The sequence below is a fragment of the Rissa tridactyla genome, chromosome 1, assembly GCF_028500815.1.
Source record: "Rissa tridactyla isolate bRisTri1 chromosome 1, bRisTri1.patW.cur.20221130, whole genome shotgun sequence".
NCBI lineage: Eukaryota > Metazoa > Chordata > Aves > Charadriiformes > Laridae > Rissa > Rissa tridactyla.
In genome coordinates, this window is record NC_071466.1 from 144,732,960 (window position 1) to 144,751,632 (window position 18,673).

Consider the following 18,673-nt stretch of genomic DNA (forward strand, 5'->3'; position numbering starts at 1 on the left):
GGTGTCTTTGAAGGTAACAAGGCAGGAAGAAGAGCTGAGATATGCCAACAGTTGCTTGCTTCCAGGCAATAAGACCCAAGCGCTAAATCATTCAGTTTGCTAGTTAAATGCTATTCCATGGTCCCAAGCGTTCTTCCTGATAAAATAAAGGCCATTTTGATTGAGCAGTAAAGCTTGTGACCACGGGTATTATTCTTAACTATATATAGATGGCTTTTGGTGTTTCTTCCCGTGACTGCACTGTGACTGTTTATATAATTTGCTATGGCGCTGTTAGTCATCAACAGACCGCAGAGATTGCTGGTTGAGGATGTTGCCTCAAGCTGAGTGGTTAATCAAGTGGTATGGCAAATGCCAGCCTTTCTGATTAAAAGATCGCGTCTCAATGCAGTGCCCGTTCTGGATCGGGTCCTAGTCTGGAGTTAGGAAGGGTTTCTGCTCTGTGATCCTATTTGTGTGACACAGTTTTATGATTCTGTGATATATATGCCTGAGAGAATTTGAAAAGGGACTTTATCCTGTTCCTTGGTCTATATTTATTAGTTCTGGTGGGAACTCTGGTTCTCTTCAGTAATATGGTTGTCATCTTCATGAGATAAAATGAGGTTTGTTTTCCTCTAAGACATGAGTTTGGTCACAGCTAGAGACACAACGTTGAACAGGAGGAGCTGGTGCTCTTAGCCATCTTGAAATTTCTTATGAGCTTCGTTAGCATACTTTGTCCATGCAAGCAGGGTTAAACACCATCACAAACTAGGCTGGGAAAGAATCTGTCTCTGTGTGGGGTCCTCAGAGACTTCTGGTTCTTTGTCTTTCTCTGTAGTGTAGAGAACGCTGGCTTAAGCTCACCTGGGGAATCCAACTAATAAATTCCCTGGCACTGCAGATGTGTAGGTGATGCTTTTTATTTTTCTTGCAGCCATTGTATTTATAGCTTTGATATTTTACTGTAGGTCTTGTACTTTTCTTGGCCGTTTGCGGGAACTCTGTATAGAATGTTTTTAACATCAGAACGGGAGAACTAGGAAAGAAGGGCTGGTTTGTGTTGTCAGGCTACACATATTCTGTGTGCCTGCATTCTGGCACTTGTTCGAGGTGCACAAACCCATTGTCCTTGAGGTCCGTGAAGCCCCACTGTGGGGTGTGGTTGCTCTTGGAAATATTGCTAATTTTACAGAGAAGTGGGAGTGCAAACAGTGCGTCCTGAGGTGTGTCTGGGACTTGCTTTGCCACTGCTTTCTGTCTGTGGTGGCCACAGAGATGTTTTGATTGCAAAAAGTTGACTGTTGCACTAATGTGCAGGTGCTGGTGAGCTGGTAAGTTCTGAGAATGCTTCTGGTGCACATGTTTTTAAGATCCGTTTTTCATTAAAAACACTAGGTGAGTAAAAGTAAGGAAGAAGTTGTCCCATTTTACTGCCAAGCTGTTTAAGTGAACAATTTTTCCCCTTCTGTGGTAATCATGAGAGACCTTGCTATACTCTTTTTTTATAAAATTTTAGGTTACACATACACCTACAGTTGTTGTGTCACCTTCTGCCTCTGCAAAACTAAATGTTGACTGCAGGTGTTCCCAGGAGACTGGAGGCAAAATAAAAATGCCAAGTAATTGGTACCCCTGACTCTTAATTCAACATGTCTTGTGTTACAGAACATAACCAAAATGAGAGGGAAGATCTTCAGTGAGCTGACTGCAAATTTTGACTGGTTGTGGTTTTGGAAGTAAAGGAACAAGGAGATACAGGGAATGCTTTTTAAGCTGTTCTATCAAATGTCATATCTCTGTTTTAATATTTCATGTGATGTGGCTTCTTCCAGATGATCAACTGAATTATCTGAGATCAGAGAAAAGGGAGTGATACTACTCAGCTGCAAAAAATAGGAAGAAAGTACTGCCATGGCAGGGTAGGGCACAGACACGCTGACTTCAGAATATTGACTCTTTGTAGAACTTGTTTCAATATACACATCTTACAGATAGACAGTAAGAAGTATTGAGTTGGAGGTATTTTATTTATAATCAGTAGTTTCAAAGAAACTTCAAAGAAAGTTTATACAACGGTATTTTAGAATTCTTCCCATGAGATTTGTTAGGTAAGACCATTAGATGTTTATTTTCTGGACAACTTTATACTGTTTGTATACTTACTAACTGTAACAAAAAGACCTAATAAATTATGTATCTATGTTAAACAGCGTACTTTTCAAACAAAGAAAATTGGCCACAACTCTGATTTCTTCTATTTTTATCTTAAAGGGCAACAATTTAAGGAAAATACTCCTGTATCGCTACTTTAAAGGAGAATATGGAAGTGGTATGAATGGGCCTCTGTCTGCCAGCTACAGCAAAACTGCACAAGTGGGAGGTAAATCAACACAGATAATTTAAAGAGAACAAAATGAGCAGCACCATTTTTTCCTAATAGGCACATTGGAAGGGCTCCAGGGATTCGGTTGGTAAATAAATCAAACACGTACTGTAACCAGTTAGAACAGAGGTAGTATCAGACTTTTCCTATTTTTAAGTTGCATGCATTTGTCTCAGATGGCTGGTGTGTATTTGACAGTAGCAAAGTACGGACTTCCCCATGCCCCCCAGTAAATCTTTCCATTAATTTCCAGTTGATAGCACCATTGTAATTTGCCAGTAAATCCACATCCAGAAATTCAGCAAAGCACAAAATATTTAAACGAAGATGTTGCTGTTTCTGGAAACCAAGAAATTTTTTTAAATTCCAGACCCTTTATTGATATACAAAAAATAAAAGATATAAGGAAAAGCTGCTTGCCAACATACTGGTTAGGCAATGGAACAGATTTCCCCGAGAAGCTGCAGAATGTGTCAGTTCTTGGTACGACTTTACCAGCCAAGAAGTCTGACGAACCAGCTGTAACTACCGTGGGCAGAAAGTTTGAGTAGATGGCCTCTAATTAGGCCTCTTATAACCTAATTTTTTGTATGATTCTGTTATAGAAGCCATGGGGAGTTACTGTAGGGTGGTTTCTAAGAAACCCCAAAATAATGTATGTCATCAGAAACGAGGCAGAAGCTAGATATAGAGCCAGGTCAAAATACTTGCCATTGCATTTTCAGCATACATTAAAGGCATGCCCAGATTTGTGGTCATTTCCAAACGTTACCCAACTGATCTTCCTCGACTATTTCAGCGTAGACACTGGAAATGTTCACAGTCTTAATATCCCGTACACGAAATTTTCTTCCCTAACAAACAGGAGAGTAAAGTTTTACTATTTTTTTTAGTTCTCTCTCTAAAAATGTTGTGGGTGTGTGTTTGTATGGCTTCATCACAAATAAATTCTCAACCATTTAAATCAGTTTAATTAAAGCAGTACTGACTGATTAAAGCAGTACTATATTTTTTCTAATGAAGTAGATGCAGTTACACCTGTATAAAAGTAAGTATAGCAGGAAAGATGATAATATGTGATAATAAAAGATGGTTGATTTAATGAGCTAATGCAAATTAACAAAATGCCTTCAAACCACACCTTTAATTTGGATTAACTAAGTCTCTGTTCTTCAAGAATGTCATCACGATGGTAGTGGTCTAGGAGTTATATTGGCAAAAGCATTTAGCTAGAAGGTCATACCCGTAACCAGAGGGGATTTACCGGTACCCAATCTTTGTATAGATTAGGCCTGAGACTGAAAAGCAAATTTAAAAGTAGTCTCAGAGCACTGACCATACACACAGTTTAGCTTATGCAGCAGTGGAATTAAAAAGGGGTTTCGGTGGACAAGTCAGTGTCATTTCCAACTTCTTTATTGTCTGAATATCACGACAGAACAGTGGTTCATGGAGTCATTTTATTTCTTATGCTTAGAGCCCAACATTGCGGTTTCACACAAAAATTTTGTTTGTGTCAAGGGGAATTTTGCCTGAAACAGAATTTAAAAGTTAAATTTATTACATTGCTACTGTGTGCATAAGACAAAATTATCGTTACTAATAAATTCATTTTGATATACATACATGAAACAAACATGAATGGTATGTATTTGTCTAATTTGCAGGCGGATTTTCAGGACAAGACTCAGATAAGTCTGGCATAACCATGTTCGATATTCAGTGCCTTCTGGATAAAGAAGGTGCATCAGAGCTCGTCATAGATGTTATAGTAAACACCAAAAATGACAGAATTTTCTCAGAAGGCATTTTACTTGGTATTGCGTTGCTTGAAGGTGGAAATACGCAAACACAGGTACTTATTTCATTTACTTCTTCACATACTGATTTTCAAATACATGTAGTCTAGAGGCAAACAAAAAGAACCTTTTTGCTGTGAGTTCTGTGAAAAGTTTATCACTATAATACGTATCCCTATAATACAAATGTAAATATGCCCTGTTATTATGTAATATAGCATAGACTCTTCAACAGAAGAAAATATTTTTCAACTGTCCCTTTCTGTGTAGTACAGTGCTTCTTTTAATCTGGTCTTTGCCATACAAGCATTGTGTCCAGTTATTTCATATCTCTCTTTGCAAAATTAAAAATTACAATGTTTCCAAGTTTATAATAGAAAAAAAATTAAATTGTTTTCTGGAAGTGTATAGGGACATTTATCAAAATCTCTGAAGAGAGAAAACCCGGCCGTTGAGAAGACTCGTATCCCATTCCATAGCAAATAACTGCTTTAAACTACAGATTCTAGTTTTTGTGAATCATATCCCTCTTACCCAACTTTAGCCAATTAATACCATCTGTGACCCTTAGAGAGTGTCCAGAAAATGTTAAAGAAGTGAGGTTTTGTTTCAGCTTTCCAAAATGAATTGTTAGGGGCTGTAAAAGGCTTCTATGTTAAGACAGAGTTTGTAAATTGTTGCAAATGGTACTCATCCTGCTGGACAGTAATACTACGGGACTGGACTTAATAACCTAAAATATTAATTCCAATTCTGTGTGAAGTACAAATAATGTAAATAATCTAAGCTATAATATTACACATTGGATGTTTCATGCTTCCACTTGTTGTTACATAATAACAATTACTTTTCACTATTGTCTTCAGATGGAATATTAGAGCTCTAGAATGCCTGGAGAAATGGAGAGTGTCACAAAGTAATTTAGCTTCAGGTGTAATATTGTGGCATTTTAAAGATTGCAAATAACTGTTCACCATTTTATCCAAATTTACAAATGTTACCATCAATCTTTGTTACCAGCCTTGTATATCACTTTGTGAAAGAACTGGTCAGGCATTGGCCAACATTTCTTCTGTATAAGTGAAGTAATTATTCATCATTTGTTTCACGAAAAATAGCTTATTTTTGTATTTCTTCTTCTTTAGAAGACTGATATCTAAGGAATATTTTTTTTTGCAGTATTCAACTTATCAGCAACTGAAGGAGCAAAAAAAGTCAGAAAAATTCTTTAAAGTCCTCTATGACCGCATGAAAGCTGCTCAGCAGGAGATACGATCGACAGTGACAGTGAACACCATTGATTTGGGGAGCAAAAAGAAAGATGATGATAGTGACCTAACCATATCTGTTCCCAAAAAGAGAGGTAAGGAGACACCCACGTAAAAGAGGGGAGAAGCGCATTATATTCAGAGTGCCTGTACTGCACCACTGATGGTATGTTGCACTGATCAATAAGCTTTAATATTAATCATTGCTAATTCGCATCTTTTGCGTGTTTGTCTCTAAATTATAGGCCACCTCTTAAGCTGGTCACAAGGAATTAGCTTTGATGAAATCAGTGAAGCTATGCCAGTTTACACCAGTAGAAGGTATAGAACCGTATTTTTAGAGAAGCAGAAGTAGAGGCTGCTGCTAATGGGCCTATTTCACAAGAGCAAGTGCAGGAACTGATTTCCCACCCTGTGGTCCTTCCATTGTTCTCATCATTTATTGTATATGGAGAGAAATAGTAGGGCTTTTTGTTTTAATGTTTTGTTTCACTCTGGTTTGTGGTTTATTTGGAACATGCTATCCCTGCATGAATGTTGCTTTGATATTCTTTGTAAGTTGCCTAGAGGTCTTTGAAAAGTTAGGCACCAACAAAGACAAAGTTGCATTCACTATTATTGTTTTCTTATTGTTTAATCAAAAAAGCAGAAAGAGTTTCAAAAATGAAGGAAAATTATCTTCTTTTCAGTAAAGGATTCAACCCTGCATCTGAAAGAGGGTATGAAAGGACAGTTAACAGAAGCATCTTCTGCAACATCCAAGGCTTACTCTGTGTATAGAAGAGAAATGGACCCAGAAATAGATCTTATGGGCTCAGGAACAGATGCTGCAAATGCAGAAGAGAAGTCCGCAGAAGAAGCAATCATGAGCCCTGCCATTGCAATCATGCAGCCCATACTGAGATTTCTTCAGCTGCTGTGCGAGAACCACAACCGAGAGCTCCAGGTAAAGTGTTTTTGAGCTGAGCTGCAAAAGAAGTATTACAGGACCTGGAACTTCATAAGGGAAGAAAAACATACCTATGCCTGACTCCTGTTGCAGAATAGGGGTGTCTAAAATATTGTGTTCTTTTGGTCCAAGGGATAAAATAATCCTTTTCAGGAATCATTTCCATGCTCTGTTTGAGCTCATGTTTATGTCCTCAGAATTGCTTGGGGACTGCAGCATAGCCACATGGAATTGAGAAGTGTCTAAATGTCCCTGTTACTATGGTTTCTGTTCACAAACGGTGGATCGCTTACCACAGGCTTGAAGACCACAGGAAGTTTTTGGGCAAAGTTTGGATACTGCTCCTTTCCCTAGGTATTACGATTGAAGGCTTTAAGATGCTATGTGTGTGCCTGCTGTCAGTTCCTCTGGTAGAAATTACTGTCCCCATAGCAACCTTTGCAAAACGAATCTTCTGCAAATATACCTCAGTGCCATGTCCAGCAGTGTTTAAGCAGCGTTGGGGGTGGTTTGAACTAAGCTACTGTTCTGCAGTGACACAGCCAAAGAGCAGTCATAATGTGCCACCATACCTGCTCAGCCGTGGGCCAAGAAGCTTCCATGAGAAAGGTCATAATAAAAAGATGGACGGGGAATGTATGCAGGACGTGTATAAGACATTTAAGGCCAGTGCAGATGTTTGTGAAGTTCACTTTCCTAAGACCTTCTTTCTCTACTGATTTAATCAGGTAATGGTTCTCATTCACTGCACTAAGGCATAATATATTTTCTACAGTGTAGTGTACTTCAGTACCTAAGGTATAGTGGTTGTGGTTGTACATTGTTCAGAAAAAAGAACGTGTATTTGACTTGACCCTAACTCTCTTTGGTTTTTTGTTGTTGGTTTTTTTTTTGGCATTTCTTTTCTCCATCTACCAGAATTTTTTAAGACATCAGAACAATAAAACAAATTACAACCTTGTTTGTGAGACCCTTCAGTTTTTGGACTGTATCTGTGGAAGCACAACAGGCGGGCTAGGCTTGTTGGGGCTTTACATCAATGAGAGGAATGTGGCTCTTGTGAATCAGACGCTGGAAAGCTTGACTGAATATTGCCAAGGTCCATGCCATGAAAATCAGGTAGGGCTCAAATAACTTGTGGATACGGAGGACTATGCCTGAATGTGTGGTGATGCTTAACACGTTTCAAGCTTCCGTAAGACCTGAGCAATCCTTTTAAGTTCAGAACTCAATATAATTTCTTCTTGTAGTATGTCTGCTTACATGGAGGGTTTCCAGTCCTTTTGGAGAGACTTTGTCTTAATGTCAGTGGGTCCATGGCTTAAACCTCACTTTGTGAGACTGGATTTCAAGTCAAAGTTGTGGAAGTACGTTGCATACATAATCTCATTTTGTTCATTTTCATACATTTTGCTGTTGCTGGTGTTTATACAGGTTGCTAACATTTACTTCCCTTAATTCACATAACTGCCACAAAGTTTAACGTACTATCCTGTTATACTACTTATCAGCATCTTTAATTATGATACAGTAGTGACATGGATGAGACTAAAGATCATGCTTTTAATCTTCTGTGCCTTGCTTGATGCAGTCTTTTTAAGTCGCATAGCTGTGACTTTTGGTAGATGTCTCTTTAGTGCCATGCTGAGGCAGTATAGAAAGGTAAAGAATGTAGTTACTTGCTGCTTTATTTGATCCGAAGAGAACTGTAGTGAAGTTGTCACAATGGATGAAACTTAAGAATTTTTACTATGGATTAGCAATCGGAAAATTGTGGTGGGTGAAATTACAGAGGCAATCTATTCGTGAAACTAGAAATAGATAAAGAAATACAGGCAGTGTTAATGCTATTTCATTAACATGCACAAATGAAGTGCAGAGTGCTTCTATTGCCATTGCTGGTAATCAACAGCTTTTACTTAATACTTTAAAAACAAACAGACAAAAATCCTTTAGTGGACTAAATTTTAAACAGTGGTATTTGATTCACTAATGGATGGGAAAAACTTCTGTAAAAGAAAGAATAATTACAGGACCAGAGATAAAAAAAAACCAAACAAAAAACCAACCCAAATGTGTGTTTCAAGTTAATTTGTTCTCCAACAAGTTTACTTGAGTAACAGCGATAATGGAAAGGAATGAGTAGTTACACTTAATTATTTAGACCTACGTGCTGGGAAGTCACTCAGGATTTGAGTTATGCTCGTTTACACCAACTGCAAGTCCGATTCAGTGTATTTCAGAGGCAAATGCTTCACACTTTCATTTTCATTTTTTCCCATCTCTGTGTCTTTCTGGAAAACTTGTCCTACCCACCTGTTGTAAAAAAATAATATAAGCTTGTATAACTGACACTCCTTTCCAAGTTTTAGAAGGTCTGGGACCCCTGCTGTAAAAGCATTTGGGAAGTACCATTGGTCATAATTAGAGTTTTGAATTCCATGTCCAGAAGTGTCCTTCTGTGCAGGACATGTCCGAATGCCTGTAGAAAACCTTAATCTTTGCGAAAAATTCATGCTATAACAGCAATACTAATGCTGGTTGCTGAATGCAAGTTAAGAATTTGAGTGTGCAAATTTGCTTGTGCCTACATTTGAGCAGCCTGGTCTAGTGGGAGGTGTCCCTCACCATGGCAGGGAGTTGGAACCGGGTGATCTTTAAGGTCCCTTCCAACTCTAAACCATTCTATGATTCTGTGACTCAAGCATGTCTTCTATGTCTCTGCATGTGTGTTCAGCTGAATCTGGCAGCATGTCTGTGGGCTGGTGTCTCTAACTTGAACCGCTTGGCGCCAAATCCTGCATGATTCACTGCAAGCACATTTTAGCTTGCAGCACCTTTTTTCCGGTTGTGTACTTCAGCAGTGGCAGCGTTGGGGTTAGTTCCGTACCGCACAAGTCTCCCTCAGCACCTCCTGTGGCACATTTTCAGTCTGATGTGCTTTGGCTGGGAGACTCATGGCTGTTACAAGGTCTTTCAAGTTCTGGGTCTTCGTTTTGAAAATTTCTGATGTGCGTATTCTCTCTCTCCCTCCCTCTGCCTGTCCCATCTCCCTCTTTTTTCCCCCTCCTTCCCTCCCTCTCACCTCTCACCCCTCCCCCTGACTCCCTTCTCTTCCCTTGCTTTGCAGACTTGCATAGCCACACACGAATCTAACGGGATTGATATTATAATTGCACTCATCTTGAACGACATAAACCCTCTTGGCAAATACTGCATGGACTTGGTGCTTCAGCTAAAGGTACGGTAAATGTAAATTTGTTTATTTAAGTTTGAGTAATAATAGAAGACATACCTATGCAAGAGCTCTAGGCACCCTGACATTTGCTTAATCTTACCATAGCATAATCTACTCAGCAGCCTTTGAAAACAAACGTCGCAAATGAATTCAGCTCAGCTTCTGAATCCTTATCAGGCCCTCTACCACAGGCCTTTTGACACACTGTTGCGTTTGGGAATATGCCCTCAGCTTTTTTTAAAAAACAAGTCCTATCAAACAGACACGATATAGCTAGCATGAAGAGTATATTGTGGGCGTAAAATCTCACGGGATTGATAAACAGCGACACTATACAGACATGTAACAAATCGCACATCATCTGTTTATACTGAACTCTTAAAAATTACTTCAGAGGGAGATGTTGTGAAAAAAGAACAATGTATCAGATGACCTGTAATGTCAAATAAAGTTGAAAACAAGGTTAAAGTAAATTGTATTTTGTTTCCCTTCTTAGTGTCCTCTGAGGGGGAGACAAAGTATAGAGTGGGAGGGCCAAGAGTAGGGTGGGAAGGCTTGTAAATTCGTTTTGTACTCTGTCAAGAGCTGGGTAGGCTCGTAGATAAGTTTCTCTGGTCTGTGTGCCATTGCGTGCAGGGAAGAGCTCTGCCATTAGACTGACTGGCAAGCAGGGTAGAACTTGTCCGGGAAGAACCTTGGGTTATTGCCTTTTCTTGCCTTCCAAATAAAGTATTTCCATTACAGATGGTCCGTTTCCTCCCCAAAACCAGCAAATAACTTTGTAGTAGCTGCTTTGCATCATACTGGCAACATTATGAATGTCTAATTAAATAATTAATATAGCTATATATCATGTACATCAAATCAACAGTGCTTTACACATGATTTTAATAACTGTAATTACATTTTTGAATGGCATTGTAATTCAGGCTGCCTTTAAGCAAAACACTTACGCAGACATTTAACTGTGAACATGCAGACAGTTCTTTTGAAGTCCAAATTTCAGTCCCTGTAAAGACCTAGCTACAGTAACTCCAGTGCCATTTTGACTTACCATTATCATGAAGCTGGCAAATGTTTGTAGAACATATTTTACATGTAATAACCAAAAATGGAGTTTAGCGACATGACTGCGAGGACCGGTTTGACCCTATTCATAGGAGACTATATATGCCTTACGCTTACTTAAATAACAAGAATTAAGATAAATGATACCAAAGGTTCAAACTGTGGAAATGGTTACGATTTTACAGAATCACAGAGTCATTTGTGTTAGAAGGGACAACTTGAGGTCATCTTGTCCAGCCCCCCTGCTCAAGCAGGGTCAGCTAGAACAGATTGCCCAGGACTGTGTCCAGTTGAAGATCTCCACAGATAGAGACTACACAACTTGTATGGGCAACCTATTCCAGTGTTTGGTCACTCTCACAGTAGAAAAGTATTTTCTTGTGTTTAGATGGAATTTCATGTGTGTTTTAATTTGTGACCATTTCCTCTTGTCCTCTCACTGGGCACTACTTAGAGGAGTCTGGGTCCCTCATCTTCATTCCATTCCACCAGGTATTTATACACGTTGATAAGAACCCCCTTCTCCAGGCTGAACTGCCTGAGCTCTCAGCTGCTCCTTATGTGAAAAATGTTCCATTCCCTTAATCATCTTTGTGGCTTTTGCTGGACTCGTTCCAGCAAGTCCATGTCTTTCTCGTACCAGGGAGCCCAGAACTGGACACAGTGCCAGGCCAGATGCGATGTAAAGAATTAGATCCAAATTAAGAAGCTAGTGGTTTTTATTTTCAGTGTCAATGGATCCAAATGATACAGCACTGAGTTTACCAGGTAATGTTTAACTTTGAAAATCTGTCAGTGTTCATAGGCAACTCCAAAGTTGCAAATACATAAATTTTGCAGTGAAAATACAGAATGCAAGGTATGTAGGCCCACACACTTACAGATACAAACAAGCTCAGACACTGTTTTCAGGGAACATTATATGTTGAACTCATACCCCCCAACCAAAGCAAAGGCAATGCAGAATTATATTTTCCCATGCCATCTTAATTTAGCTTGTTTTGCACATAGTTTGTGATGTGGTATTTAATGACATCTTCATGGATTATATTTTCCACTGGACTCCTGCATCATTTAGTGAGCAGGGTAGACAGTGTTCACTGAGTGCACAGATGGTCATTGTTGTGTTCTGCCTCTTGTTATTTTGAGTATGACCCCCTGGCCTTCCTTACTGACTTATATTTAAGCCCTGGCACACAGTATGACCTCAATATCTGCCACTCTTTATAGCAGCAGGATGAAGAGACGTTATCAGTCTAAGGGTAGAGAGAATCTAATATGAGTGTCTTTTTGGCTTTTCTCATAGCATCTTGCTTTGCTGTATCTAGTTCTTCACACATTAATTTATTTTTCCAAAATTCTTACGGGGAGATGAGATGGGAACCCAGGTAAAGAGAAGCTAAGGCCAGAAATACTTTCGTCTGTCCTGTTTGTAGCACCTGGGAACTGATTTTTCACAGTACTAATGTGTTATTCATAACTTTATACTATATGTTCCAAGTAATGGACCTCTTTTCCTCAGTGATATCTGGGAACGGAAATCAGATCCTAGGGTCTCAAAGCATGCAGAAAATGCAGAACAAGTAGTGAAATGAGCATCTCAACATCGGGTGCAAGTGATCAGAGAGAAAAGAAACCTGGAGGATGTGTCTGTCTGCTGTAATTCTAGGCTATGGCATGCCACTTTTGCTGTGTCAGTAGCAAGAAGCTGGCTGTTGATGATACAAAGTCCTACCCACCTTCTACCTTTCCTCACTTCCTGGGAGCTGCAGCAGGCTTCTCTTCATCCCCAGGGTTGTCTGCACTGGGAAATAGCTTCAAAGTCCTCCTCACCCATGAGTGAGTAGACTAGTGTCTTCCTCCGCTGTTTCCTCCCTTTCCTTCTCAAGCTACCTCACATTCTGTCTTGCCCCCTTCCCTCCTCCTTGGTTTGAAATCCTGCCGATGCTACCACAACTGACTTGGTCACCATTGTAAGGGAAAACTGCAGGAGAAAAAGAAGCATCCAGTTCCTCAGAGCAGCACCCTGTCAGGTGTCTTAAAATGCTATCCTTTCCCTCTACCTGTTATCATAATGTAGGTTGCAAGGTAAAGAATCTGATCAGATCTTTCTAATGGATGATGCTGGTTTTATTCTGGAGCAAAAGGAAAAATCCATGTGAAGTCCCATTCTCCTTTAGCCAGTCCCAGTCTGTTTTTTTCCTCTCATCCGTTGTTCTTTGTCCTTACCTCTTCCTTTTGTTGGCAAGCCAGGCTCCTCTATCCTGGCTTCTCACTCAGCTCCCAGTCTCCTCTCCCAGAACGTCCTAGTTCCCCTGTCAGGTGTAAATCCTCATTCTATTCATCCACCCGCCTTCCGTCTTCTCCTTTCTTCTGCTGCTGACTTCTAATCCTACAGTCCTTCAGTTGGAGATGTTCAAATCTCAGCTTGACACAGCCCTGAGCAACCTGTTTTGAGCAGGGGGTGGGACTGCTGAAAGATCAGTCCAAAGGAGAGCCTTAACTGGGGAATTTTGTGATCCAACTTGGATGATTTTGTTGTGATTCTGTGTCCCCCAAGAGAAAACTCTGAGGGCTTTTAGCAGCGAAAATTCCAGCAAGTTTCTACAGTATAGTATTCAAATAATAATTACCAAAAAAAAAAGGCTTCCGAGTTGGACAGATTTGGCTGGGATTCCCTGGGGACTACAGCTTGCTTGATTGTGTTATCTTGGCCTCTAGTCCTCCAGATTTTCAGCTCTGCTATCAAAACTTGGAGATACAAAGGCTGCTTAAAACAGAAGTTGCTTGAACATGCAGAAAATAACATCTTTTGTCTCAGTCCCAAAAGCAGCTGAACCCTTTTCCTCCAAAATTGTCCATACTAATTGTCTGAGGCACACCCTTGCTTCAAGAAATTTCAGTTTGAATTGCTGACGTCTGGCAATAAGCAGCTGAGAAGGAGGTTTTATGGTGGGCTGAAAGTTTTACTGGCCCTTACCTGTATCGTGGGACTGCAGTCTACTTCTAAGTGTTCACACAGCTCCGCCTGTAGTAGAGGATGATGAAGGGATGCTGTGGCAGGTGAACCAAGGCAACCACGGTCTGCCGGAAAGCAGTCAAACTTCTAAAACCATTTTCCCCCTCCTGTTCACAGCATCTTATTTCACTGGAAGTCAGACAGGTCTCCAAAGTCTAAGGCACTACTTGGTTACTGCTGCTAAAACTCATGCTATTTAATCCTTGGGAGAGGTCTCGTTGAAAAGCAGCCAGTTGACAAAGTAAAGAATCTCTTTATATGTTCCCTCAGGAATATTTGGTAGTGAAACAAAATTCCAGGAGTGTATGAAAGCAGTTCATTTTAAAGCCTTTCAAATAATAACCAGTCAGACTTTATAAAGACCAAAGGGGAGGGAAACCTACCTGAATGATGAAATCTTTTGTGTAATACATTTTGTAATTACCTCTGTTAAGTATTAATAGAAAGCCATGGCAAAAATTGCTAGGTGGCCAGTAAGAAAAGGAAATGGGATTTCACCTCTTGTGCACAGTATAGAATAAAGCCTCTGTATTTAAGTTGAATATTTTTCAATATTTAAAGTACTTCTTCTAATATAGCGTGCAGGGTTAGTTAGCCTTACAGTATGCTGACATTAAAATGGGAGAAACACCCTATAAATATGTCAGTAAAGTAAAAGACGCAAGTAGTTTAAAAATCTTACCCGCTAAAAAGTGGTCCTCATAATCTCAATTAAAACAAATGCAAGGGTCGTTAATCCATGAAATAGATTTTTAAATTTGCATTAACTTGGTTTTGTATCTCTAGAACAATGCCTCAAAGCTTTTGCTGGCTATTATGGAAAGCAGGCAAGACAGCGAGAACGCAGAAAGAATCCTTTTCAACATGAGACCCAGAGAACTGGTGAGAAAACTTCTGAATATTCATAAATCTTTTGGATGAAAAAAAACCCTGTCATTAAAACATTTTTAAAATGATCTGCATCTAAGCTGAAAAGTGTTGGCAGCATATAGTGACACAATGTATGAGGATAGCACTAATTCACTTAAAAGTACTTTAAAAGGATCAAGCATGCATGATTTCAGTCTTTACGACTTCATTATTTTTATCTGTTCCAAGCACTTTTCTGTAATTGTTTCCTAACTAAATTATCATACTCTGGTAGACTGTCTTCAAGTACGCTTTGTCAGTGGCTTGGAAATTAAGCTTGCACAGTTTGTGAAACAGTGTTAACAGAAGCTTGTGTGTAGACATATAATATATATACTATATGTATGTATGTTGTATGTTATAAATATATGACTCGTGAGCACACAGATAGTTACAAACAGTTGTTGCTGTATTTTGGAACAACCCAAATACTTGTGTTAGGTCTCCAAGAATTTTAAACAGATGGTAGGTCTGGAGATACTGTTTCCAATCCAACTGACCATCTAACAGCAGCGACTGAAAAACCTGGGGTTTAGGATCCGTGGGCATCAGTCCCTGCACTTGTGCAGAGCACAGTGGTCTGCTGGTTTGGGGTAATCATCACCATGGTGGCACGTCAGCATGGTGAGGCCATCCCTAAGGTACAACTGCAGGATCAGGCCCTGCATGGGGAACAGAGGATTTCCCCCTGTTGATCTCATAAGAGGCTTTGGAATATTTTGAAATGACCCCAGCATTCTGCCCAGATCTGTATCTTCCTTTTCTTTTCGGTTTAGGTTTGGGGTTTTTTTTTCTGTTAAACTTTGTAGAGAAAGCTGAGTGATGTTGCATCCAGCCCTAGCCAGAGATCACGGCTGCAACGCTAAGCGCCACAAGACCCTACCTGTGGTATTTGTAGATCTGTCTTTAGAAGCATTTGTGAATGTACCTGTTAAGAAAGGCTCAGCATCCCTGTTCCTTTCTCACGGTTGCGGAAGTTTTGCTGATGAGAGATATAGCGGTTTGGAGCTTCATTAATACTTCAAGCTTGTCTTTATTCAGAAAGCGTTTCTCAGGCTTCTTGCGTGTCTTGCAGGACTGCAGGGCACTCATCCAGGCTTGAGCTGAAGAGCTGAACAAAGCGAGCGTGTTCAAACACAGTGTTCAGTGATTTTTGCCAGAGAATGACAGTTATTTCATCTCTCCTTGGTTGGGTTTGTGTTACAGGTGGATGTGATGAAGAACGCGTATAACCAAGGCCTTGAATGTGACCATGAGGAGGAGAATGGAGATGATGGCATCTCCCCAAAAGATGTTGGCCATAATATCTATATTTTGGCACATCAGGTATGTCTTGTTTGCTGTGTGACTGCTCCCAGAAAAGCGTTACATGGTTAAACTCCACGCAAGACCTGACTGATCAAAAAGGGGAGTTTTCCCTTCTTGTGATTTCTGGCTCATGTTTGTGCATAATGTGACTTTATCTGGAAGGTTGCTGAGAGCAGGACAAGCGAGGAGTCTCGCTGTAAGAGTAGGCACTCTGTAGGATTTGGTAGGCTCTGTTAGTGTGAAATAATAATGTAGAGCAAAGCAGTTAATGTACACTTAACTTTGTCTTCTTTCAATTTTAACAGCTCATATCAATCAAACCATAAGTCAAGTTACCGTTTTTGGTGTATTTAAATAGTAGCTTCAATTGTGCTACCAAGTGAACTCGAATTGAGAAGATTCATATTATTTTAGATATATTAATTATCCAATAAGAATAACTGGACCTTTTCACTGTTTTCTCCTTTTGACTTATGTTGTAGTGCCCTCAAGCTTTTTCTGATCACTTTTACTTCTCTACTGGTAAGGGTAAAATGGACACTGAAGGTTTTTATTTAATGGGATATTAATTCTTCAGAGCAGTTGGTATCAAAAATAGTTTATTTTTCAATTGTGTTAAGAACATTGAAAAAAGTTTTTTAAATGAAAAAAGTAAAGACCACATTTTGCGGTTTTTTTAATTATATCATAAATGACAGCATTTGATATGTCATATAAGGGCGGAATTTTTGAATAGTGTTTTTACTAAGTAAGAAAAAATAAAGAGATAGGGATAGGCAGTGTTCCACATTCATTATACTTACTAAGTGTTGTTAGGAATTGAATACTCAATGGAAAAAGGCAAAAAAGCAATCTATAGTTACACTAGTATCATGAAATGTTTCTTTCAAGCAAGGAATGGAAAAATAGTTACTGAATTATGCTTGCGTGCTTGCAGCACATTTACATCAGTAAGTCTTGTTATTATGTTGTTGTTATGGATGACCGTGTTCCACTCTTGCGCTGTATGTACATAAGATACCCACCAAAGATGACAGAATTTTTAGAAAGTATCTGGTAGCACCTAACCTTGTATGACTATTTACTCCTTGAAAATTTAAATGCCTGTCAGCCAAATTGAAGTGTTGGTATATTATGTCTTGTGTCTACAGTTGGCGTTAGGTCACTTAACAGGACTCATGACAATGGAAAATAAATTTTGGGGAATAGAATATAGTCTTAAAACTATATATGAAGTGACTGCTGGGGTCATTTTACCAGAGAGGTCACTGCCAAGGGCACACGAGCTAACTGAGGTGTAGATAAAGCTCTGTCCCTAGACACATATGCAGGGTGCTGTGGAGGGCCATGAAGCACCCCCACAGCTATTCCAAACGCCTGGTCTGTAGTCAGGATTTTGGTTGCATGAGGCTCACGGCAGCAATTTACTGAGCTCCTTCCTGTTCTCTAGAATGAAATGTCGTGCTTGGCTCTGTATGCTGTAAAAATATCCCATCTTTTTTTTAAGAAAGGATTGTTTTCCTCTTCTTGCATTTCTGTAACACAGTACGTGTGTCTGTTTTCAATAGCTTTGCACCCATGTCAAGCCCCATACCAAAACAAAGCAATGGAAGGGCAGGCAATCTGGGGCCTACCTCTCTCCTCAGCTAATGAAAAGCTATGATTCTTGGCACAAGACTGATGATCTTTAACCCCAAACTCTTTCCAAGTGTGCCCTTTTGCTCGCCCTGGGATGGGCAGGATACGAGCGTGGTCCCTCCTCAGTAAGACCATTGTTGTCAGATTCCTTTGCTGGCTCCACTCTCCAAACACCCTCTTATGCTTTGCTGCGTTGAAGTGGCTTTTTGGTGGCTGGGCCTTCCACTCGGCTTAACTGATCTGATTTACATAATATTTCATTGCTGTGCTCCTTACAGTTTCACAGTTCATCTGACTATTTTTGTCTACAACCAGTGTGGCCCATCAGTCACTTTCCTGCCACTTGCTTGTGACCACTTGCTCTAGTTAAAGCTTTTTGGTCCCTCTGTAACAGCGGAATCAAGACCAAGAGTTCCTCTTTTTGCTGTTACAGCCTTCAAACACAGACAGTTTATTTTGGGGAGCTCAGACTTTCAGTTTTTGTCGTTGCACTCTTCAGGGCGATGGTGGGTTCTGCATTTTGCCACCACTACATCCTTCCGTGCCCTTCCTGTGGTTGATTTTACCAGAAGCAAAAGGCATTCTTGTAAATGTTTGACCCACAGTGCATAGAAAGTTATAAATATGTCACAAGCAAGGCTGAGATTTCTGTTATTAAATCTCCTTTACAGCCTCCCAACCCCTACCCCAAATGCATACAGAGAAACCTATGCAAGTGCACGTGCACACGCGTACATCACGCAAGCACACACAAACACACGTACATTACACACACACAGAGGTGGGCACAGCAGCCTGGGACGTAATGGTAAGAGGCTGACTGTTAAATATGCCATGTCATGACAGTTATCACATCTCTCCCACGTGTTTCTCTGTCCCCTCTTTTCTTTCCTTGATTTCTTAATTCTCCCGCAGCCTGCCATGTGCCATAGCTGTGCTGCTTCCCCTGCCCTGACTCCAGGTTGCCTGGACACTGCTGCTCCTCACTTTTGCCATTCAACGTATTATCAGCGGAGAGGAGAAGGGAGCGCCACCAAGAGAAAGCAGAACTGACTTATCCATGAGGAACCGCCCTGAGCTGCACCCTCACTCTGCAGCCTGCCTTTGGG

The 18,673-nt window shown here is 40.1% G+C and overlaps 1 protein-coding gene across 1 annotated transcript in view; it reads left to right on the top strand.

Moving 5' to 3' along the window:
• ITPR2 (inositol 1,4,5-trisphosphate receptor type 2) overlaps positions 1-18,673 on the top strand; it is a 263,492-nt gene that overhangs the window by 181,009 nt on the left and 63,810 nt on the right. Inside the window, exons 38-45 of the mRNA XM_054188393.1 lie at positions 2,257-2,365; positions 4,036-4,223; positions 5,347-5,530; positions 6,125-6,381; positions 7,303-7,503; positions 9,515-9,625; positions 14,496-14,591; positions 15,825-15,944. Of these exons, the coding sequence (XP_054044368.1) occupies positions 2,257-2,365; positions 4,036-4,223; positions 5,347-5,530; positions 6,125-6,381; positions 7,303-7,503; positions 9,515-9,625; positions 14,496-14,591; positions 15,825-15,944 (1,266 nt within the window). The remainder of the gene's footprint in view (positions 1-2,256; positions 2,366-4,035; positions 4,224-5,346; positions 5,531-6,124; positions 6,382-7,302; positions 7,504-9,514; positions 9,626-14,495; positions 14,592-15,824; positions 15,945-18,673) is intronic.